At 44.2% G+C, this 8,596-nt stretch overlaps 1 protein-coding gene across 1 annotated transcript in view; it reads left to right on the top strand.

Annotated features, from left to right (window-relative positions):
- LOC103744702 (leukocyte immunoglobulin-like receptor subfamily A member 5) overlaps positions 1 to 1,623 on the top strand; it is a 5,996-nt gene extending 4,373 nt beyond the window's left edge. The window contains 2 exon segments of the mRNA XM_029570125.1: positions 1,296 to 1,346; positions 1,487 to 1,623. Coding sequence (XP_029425985.1) covers positions 1,296 to 1,346; positions 1,487 to 1,623 — 188 coding nt within the window.
- Positions 1,624 to 8,596: the final 6,973 nt, after the last annotated feature.

Here is an 8,596-nt window from a genome sequence, read left to right as displayed (position 1 = left end):
CACAGTGATCCCTGAACCTTCAGGGAGAGGTTTGGTATAGGTGTCCTCTTCAGAGATAAGCACTCTGCTGTCTCCTAAACTTTGCTCTTCAGCCAGTTGTTGGTCTCTGTTAATAGCCATCTGCTGCATAGGGAGGCTTCTTTGCTGAGAGCTGAAAGATGCATCAATCTATGTGTACAACAATAAGTCATTAGAAGTTGGTTTAATACTATGGCCATTTAGCATAATAATGGAAGTAGACCCTCCCCTCTAGTCTATGGCCTGTCGAGCCACAGGTTATCAGTTCTTGATATGAGTGTCAGGTTTGGGATCCATCGTATGAAGCAGGCCTTAAATGCAATCAGAATGTGGTGTGTTACTCTCATAATGTTTGTGTCGCGATTGCACCAGTGGGCATGCCTTGCCAGGCCAGCTGATGTGGAAGCTGGCATGATCCTCAACTGGGCAAAGTGGATGATGAATGTTCTCTTCTGGTAGCACGCATTGCACCTTCCAGCACTGTCAAAGCTAGCCAGTCTAGATGAAGCTCTGAAGTCAGTACCACCTTGATTTCTCCTTGTTCTGTAGCTTACTTATGTAATGTTTTCAGCGGTAGTGTCCTACTGCTGAGTTCTGGTGGGTAACCAAGAGCAGAGGCAATGGCCAGCATCGTTTGACTGTCCTATCTAATTGCTTTTCAATCAATGCTTATTGATTTATGGTAAAGATCATATCAATTACAATTAAGACTGAAATTTCAGGTTTTCATTTTAACTATGTGATGCTAAGCTAATGGATTGTTAGACAGACACAAAGCACCATTGGAAATGGCTGTGATGGGTGCAGGAGAGACAGTCCCAAACTGTCTTACCTTTGTACTGATATTCCAGAGACTAGGAAAAGCAGCCTTCAACTCCCAAATCCTCAGATGGTGAACCCGTGGAAACCCATATCCAGGGAAATTAGCATGCATGATCCTAAATCACAGGCCGTGCAGAGAGTGTAGGAGAGCTCCACACCTTCTGAGCTGGGAGGAGATTTTTCTCAGTAATCCCTAGCTCTCGGGATTCAGATAAATTTTATTCTACAGTGACTCTGGCACAAGTATTGAACTCACAGAACACAGTGGGCTGACAAATTCAATGAGAAAATCAGAGAAAACCTTCTACAGGAAGGAAAGGGTTGATTGCAGATCTTCATGAACTTATGTGAACACACTGACATGTGTTTATCGGGAATAAGTACATGGCGCTCAGAGGAAACACTTGGGTCTCCAAAGGATTTCATACATCTAACATCTCTTCTCTGTTTCATAGGAGGTACTGAGACCATCAGCCCATCAGAAAACATGTCAGACCCCAAGATAGGTGAGTAAGGAGAATTCTCAGTTATAGGACTGGACACAGCAGCTCCAGTCCAGTCCATGGAAAGGGACATATCTTGGGTGGATACCTGGCCATCGTGTGAGAATTTTAGTTTTTCCTGACCACTTTTTCCACAACCACAGCCTCACAGCCCCAGGATCACACAGTGGAGAATCTCATCAGGATGGGTGTGGCTGGCTTGGTCCTTGTGGTCCTTGGGATTCTGCTGTTTGAGGCTCAGCACAGACAGAGAAGGATTGAAGATGCACTCCAGAGATGAACAAGAGACAGAACTTTGCCCTTTATGGTGGAGTCTAGAAAATAAATCTGATGATTCCATCATGAAAGAAGATACAAAAAAGATAAGAGTCAGAGGATGAGGAGGAGTGCTCTCAAAAGCATTCTTCTGAACAGCACAGGCTTATCATGCTCATGAACTAGGAATTCAAGGAATGGAACCTTAGATCGTAGGTGCTCCTGGCCTTCAAGGGTTTGGATTTCTTTACTTCATGGGACATTTGCTAAGTGTCTGAAGTGCGGAACTGAGAGGCATAAGTGTCTCTAAAAAGGAAAAGTCATGTATGTTATTTGGAACACAGCAGAGGCCGAATTGGGAAATAGTTGTTTTACTTCCTGTGCAAAGTTCTCTATTGAAAACAGGATGGGATGAGGAAACACACCCATGGCGTCCTCTCAGGCAAGGTAACCTCTGGGATCTTTCCTCTCATCTTCACAATCACTGTGGCACAGTCAGGAAAATGGCCATGTGTCCCCAAACTCACCACACTTCTGCCTACTATTGAGGAAGGATAATGGGTCAGGTTTTTCATCGTGCTTTCAAAGTTGGGAGAATCCTTGAATTTCACTATCATAATTCTCTTTCATTATTTGTGTGTTATTAAACTGTATATTCATAATTGTTTCCAAATAATCCATTTGTGATAGAATTACAAAACCTACACAAAGTGAAAACTTAGAAGTTGCAACTGGCAAGACCATAGAGGCACAGCTGGCCAAGCCTTTTGAACTCATCATGCAGCCCTGTACCCTAAATGATAGACATGGAGCTCTGATGTGCTATGTGCCCTGCTGGGCTCAAGTCTCACTTTGATCTGATCCTTCCTCCCTGATCTGTTCTTCTCTTTGGAGCATGAAAGTTTACTCTGCACTTAGACTTTTCAACAGTGTTGGAGCTTTTAAGACTTGAGGACTCTTGGACATGGACTAAATGTATGATGGCATTAGATGGCCATCAAACTGTGGGTGCCAGAGTGGAATGTTCTAGTATGAATATGAAATGTGCCCTATAGACTTGTGTTGGGTAAGTCTGCAGCTGGTGACACTTGGGCAGCTCTAAAACTCCAGGAGGCAGGGCGTAGGTGGAGGAAGTAGGTCACTAACAGCATGTTCATGTCCTGGTCCTCTCTCTGTTGGTCTCTCTGCTGTCCTGGCACCATGATGTTAATTACTCTGCTTTGTTGTGCCAACCTGACCATGATGTAATGACACCTTGGAAACCATGAGCTAAATAAATCTCCTCCTCTAAAAAGTGATTGCACCCAAGTGTAGCTTGGTGATCCAGTGGGTTTAATTAGGTTTCCAGCAGGAGCTTATAGGAAGATCCACTTACCAGAACATTGGCAACTCATGGGCAGCTACAGCACCAAGGAAACAAACCAGTGTTTCCCTCCTAGCAGCTGTTAACTGCCCATACATGCTCTGGGAGAGATGGGGCCTTATGAGCTACAGCCCAGTATCAACAGTTACTGCCTGTGTATCTTCCAAAGAGGAAAGGAAAGGCACAGTAACAGAGCATGGATGGGCCCTATCTTAAGTAAGTCAGGGGCAGAAAAATACAGTTACTGTGCCTGTCGCTCCAGCCAGCCCTGTAATGACAAAACCTGCCACTGTGACTCTTCCCTGGCATGCTGACTCAGGGGGGAGAACACAGCCTCTCCTGGACCCTGGATTCACAGTAACAGTTGTAGAAACCCAAGTCTGCCTTGCTCAGCAGGGAACCTTGCTTCCACAATGGGATAACGGATTGGCAACAGAGTTACAGTTCTGGGACTTGTGCTTTCCTTCACAACAGGCCAACTTTATTCTCTAATAGCAAGCCTATATACCCAAGAGGGACTAGTGGGTACGTTCAGGGTCCAGATTACATGTAAGTTCAATTTGGACAACAACAAAGGGTGCTCATATTACGTGTCACATAGGTTGATCAATCCTTAGTATAGAGGGTTGTTTGTTAAAGACCAGGGAATGTGTCCGATTGTATTAACTAAGATGTCTTAATTTTAATTACACACATACTTGGTGTTATTGATTAGGCTATTTTTCACCTCTAGATCAAGGAAGTCAAGATGTTTTTCTTAGAGCAAAGAGACTGTAAACTTTTAACCTGGCCAGCTGCCTTATGCTAGTCATTGCAGAGTTCTGCATGACAGGACTGTGAGTCACTGTTTTCAGTGATTTGCCCCTTCTAGCAAAGGCTGTAGCCTGCTCAAAAGTTCAGGTCCATCTTGTCCTGAGTCCAGCCATCTTGGTATCCGACAAACAGTCAAAATGGGGAGTTCCAGGCCCTACTTCTCTTGGACTTCACTTTAGCCCCAGTGGGACATTCAGATGTGAAGACTGAGGAGAAACCCCCAGGTGTGGTCAAAGTAACCACCTTAAGCCCCTGGTGTCACGTGAAGACGCTGACCTTGTCCTGTCTGAGCTGACATTCACACAAAGCCTTTGGTCAGGTGAGCTCTAGATTTGGATGGGAGTGAGGAAAGCCTAAGAATTTCAGCCAGAGGGAATCTGCCCTCAACAGCTGAGAGTGATCAGACCTGGAGTCTCCAGGACAGCTGCCCTTCACCCTCCTGTCATCTCCTGCACATGCTTAGGATGCTGGAAACCCCTATGTTCAACCCTTAGTACCAGATGATAGCTGTTGAAAGCAGGAGAATCATTTTGGAAGGTGTTCAACTGTTAGATTCCCCATGCCCCAGGGGATGACCCCATACGCATATACATCTGGACAGCACTCACTGCACTTAGTGGGTTACCAAAACAAAAAGGACATGAAATAGGGAGAGGATGTTTTGGGGTGATCTGGGGAAGTTGGAAGGGGGAAATGAGTAGTAGATATAACTATATTTTATTGTTTACATATCTGAGCAATGTAAGAATAAAGAAAAAAATTAAGCATGATGATTCCAGATATTTCTGTAAGACAATCTGACACATGATGGGAGCTGTTGTCACAGAATGTCCAGTGAGCAAACGTTTTTTCAGTTCAGTGGAAAGTTTAGGTATTGGGGTGGAGAGCTCTCCTCCACTGCATTAAGCTATATGTTTCCCTCCTCCTGGCTGTGGAATTGTGAAGACTATCCACTCTCTTCCTGCTCCATGACCTGAAGGAACATCCCACCCCATCCACTAGGTTCGGGTCCTCACCTCTCTGGTCTTCTGCTGTCCCTCACTCTGATGTAACACTTTTCTTTACATTGCAGATTTGCATTATAAGCCTCTATTTTTTGATTGAGAATAAGAACTCGAGTCAAATAACGAAACATGAACAAAGATAATACTCAGGAACAAAAAATAAGAAAACTTAGATGATGCCCCAAACTTCCTCTAGAAACTACAAAACCTTCAGTCTTCAACATGTCCTCTTTCTATGGTTTTCCTGAAACGTAAAGACACAGTAGTGTTTGATGGAACCCTTTTGTGAGATAGGGTTGTCGTGGCTCTGAAACTTTTTCTTTTTTGAAAATGTCCTGATGTGTGAGGTGTGGTGGTACACACCTTTAATCCCAGCACTCAGGAGACAGATGTAAATGGATGCCTATGAGATTGAGGCCAGCCTGGTCTACATGGCGAGTTCCAGGCCAGCTGTGGCTACAGGGAGACCCTGTCTCAAAAAGACCAAAACTTTTAAAAGTCCTGATGTGTTATACTTGCTGATTTCTGTTTATAATCATTTCATGGCTAAAGGATGAATGTCTGGACTTAAAGGGCCCCAAGTCTGGTTAAGTAAACCTCAGTCCTGAGTTAATTTCCAGCCTAGGAACTGTGTCAAACTCCTAACTGGGAGACTCTGTTATCTGGGAATTGTGAGCCGCTATTGCCTCAGAACTTCAAACCATGTCACCAGCACTTGCATTGTCCCCAGGCCCCCAGACCATAAACAAACAGCCACCATTTCTTTTTAAGTTTCACACCAGCTGTGCCTTGATGCTGAGTTTCAATCTCACAGAGAAACTGTGGCCCTTCATGGTTCTCAAGCTGTTCAGCCTCCTGGCCTCTGAAGTAGCCAGAGGCAAGGGTCGGTTGGTTGCTTGCTTTGTGTAGCCGGAAAATTACTCACTCCTCTGAAGAGTGGCAAGCCAGCCGGATGCAAGATGAGGAGCACCCTGGGAAGAAGGGTGGAGCTGCCCAGAAGATGGAGAGTTAGCTGCGGAGAGTTAGCTGTGGAGAGCGAGCAACGGAGAGTTAGTCGAGGAGAGGTAGGTTAGTGGAAAGATTGGAATGGAGAAAAGCATGTGTGGGCCGTTAGGGCAAACTGCAGCATCCCTCGGGGTGTGGACACCCAGTGGGACACTTAAGACCTTGGCCATGAGTGCTCAGGGGCCCACAGCCCACTTGTTAAAACTTAACAAAAACCAGAACCAGCCTTATCAAAAGGCTGCAGGACAGGCAGGCGTCGGTCAAGCCTCACAGATGAAGCCATAAACAAGACAGAACTCCTGACCACCCTGGGGGCCCGATACCAGGAAATCTTCTGTGCTTCTGAGGCCACCTCCCATTTAGCAATCCCACTTCCCCTCAGCCCTGGCCCTTACCCCATATCTCTGCATACCTTTGAAATTACTGGTAAAATTACTATGTGTGTTTGAAATTAACCAATAACCGCGTTTCTGCTTCTGTACCCTGCTTCTGCCTTATAAAAACCCCCTGAACTCAACCTGGGGCGCGCTAGTCCTCCGAGGAGACTTTGTGCCCACAGGTACCTGTGTCCTGAATAAACCTCTTGCTGTTGCAACCCAAAGGCTGTGACTTGTCCTCCGTGGTCTCACTCTTACATCACCAGCACTTGCATTGTCCCCAGGCCCCCAGACCATAAACAAACAGCCACCATTTCTTTTTAAGTTTCACACCAGCTGTGCCTTGATGCTGAGTTTCAATCTCACAGAGAAACTGTGGCCCTTCATGGTTCTCAAGCTGTTCAGCCTCCTGGCCTCTGAAGTAGCCAGAGGCAAGGGTCGGTTGGTTGCTTGCTTTGTGTAGCCGGAAAATTACTCACTCCTCTGAAGAGTGGCAAGCCAGCCGGATGCAAGATGAGGAGCACCCTGGGAAGAAGGGTGGAGCTGCCCAGAAGATGGAGAGTTAGCTGCGGAGAGTTAGCTGTGGAGAGCGAGCAACGGAGAGTTAGTCGAGGAGAGGTAGGTTAGTGGAAAGATTGGAATGGAGAAAAGCATGTGTGGGCCGTTAGGGCAAACTGCAGCATCCCTCGGGGTGTGGACACCCAGTGGGACACTTAAGACCTTGAGCTCAGGATGTAAATGCTAATGGATACTGCAGACGGGGCTTGAATGATGCTTGGGTCCTGAGAAGCTGTTTCTTCATAAGTCATTCCCTCCCAAAGTCATAAAACGGTACAAAACACAACCTAAAAATGTCTGATGAGCCCTGGGGCCTCAGAGGGCACGTGCACACGAGCCTCCCAAGAAGGAAAATGGGGAAATTTTAGTGCAACAGTTTGTTTGTTTGTTTGTTTGATTGATTGATTGTTTCTGCCCTTGATGGGTCCTGGTTTGGTTTACCTCTAAGGTTTTTGTCTGCCCTACACAGTAGGCAGTTTGGTCCACAGTCCACAGATCTCAGCAGCTCCGCCCACAAGTCCACCCCCACCTGACAGCCCACCCCACCCCCTTAGCACTGAGATACATTATAAGATTTCTAACCACTTACCAACCTTAATTTAAAACTGCAACTTCTTTCTGGGAAGTTCATTCACATCTCCTTACAGTCTATCTTTGTTGTATCCTCTTCATAATCCACTCTATTGATAAAAATTCCCACAAAGCTTTTATTCAACTATGCGCTTCATTTCTTACATTTCAGATTGATTTTATCTTCCGTATTTCTCTTTATTTACTTCCTCTTTTATCATTTCATATCCTTCACGGTTTGTTGGCTTTTAAAAGGAATGGTTTTAGATTTTTACACTCCCTGAAAGCTTATTTTCCAGTTTCCTGTCTCCTGAGGAACTTCCTTCCTCCAGCTTTGGCTCTCTGTGGGGGCGGGGGGAGCTCTGTCCCTCCCCTTCACTCTGCCTTCACTGTCACGCTCAAGAGGTGTTGTGATCATCAATGTGGTAAGTTTCTCCATCTACTGTCCACATTTCTTCAAAACCTAAACTTCTAAACTGTTTTCTATTAACGTCACCTGAAAACCTACAAAGCCCCAAGGTGTACATGGGTAATATGTACATAGCACTCTCTTCTTAGTCAAACGACTACCTTGTTCGTGACTTCAGCTGTGCCTGCTTACAAAAATCATCCTAATCAAACCTGTTATCACGTTTGGAGTACCCCTAGCTTTCATGTATTTCCATCATACATGTCTATACTAATTGTTTTCATATGTTAATATTTCATGTAGTTGTGCTATGTCGAGATAAATATTTGCATATGTTGTTTGAGATCTCACATGATTATGTCATGTATGTCTATGATAACTATCTTCATATCTTATTCATGTCAAGGCAATTTTTAAACTACGGCCACTTCAGTGTTTTTCTTTCTTGTTCTTTTAATTGTGCACACAAATTATTGGTTTTACTTCTGACATGTCTAAATAAAATACACACATACAAATTTATAAATATAGGTATTCTGATGATACATTCAAAGGCCTTCTAAACTCAGGTACTCTAATTATACTTAAATCTATTAAACGGTGTCTCTAGGTCTATGAAATGTTTCACAAAACTTTTAAATACTAACTGCTTATACAAAATAGCATCTGAGCTAATGGCTTAAGATCCTATTTGTTAAATGCCTGTTTGGGTTTTAGTTTGCTTTCAAGACGTTTGAAGGAATCCATTTTGTTTGTTTACTTTTAAAGTATTTTGGTTTAAAAATAACAGAAAATATAATCTCAACAAAGAGCAATTACAAAATCTTGGTTCACATGTAAACTAAAACTGCTAACCCAAAAATATTTTTTAGGTCTAAATGTTATCTCTTTGAACTTAA

The sequence above is a fragment of the Nannospalax galili genome, unplaced genomic scaffold (assembly GCF_000622305.1).
Source record: "Nannospalax galili isolate Female #2095 unplaced genomic scaffold, S.galili_v1.0 scaffold1123, whole genome shotgun sequence".
NCBI classification, from domain to species: domain Eukaryota; kingdom Metazoa; phylum Chordata; class Mammalia; order Rodentia; family Spalacidae; genus Nannospalax; species Nannospalax galili.
The sequence above is the reverse complement of the archived record's forward strand: the minus strand, read 5'-3'. Positions and strand labels throughout refer to the sequence as shown.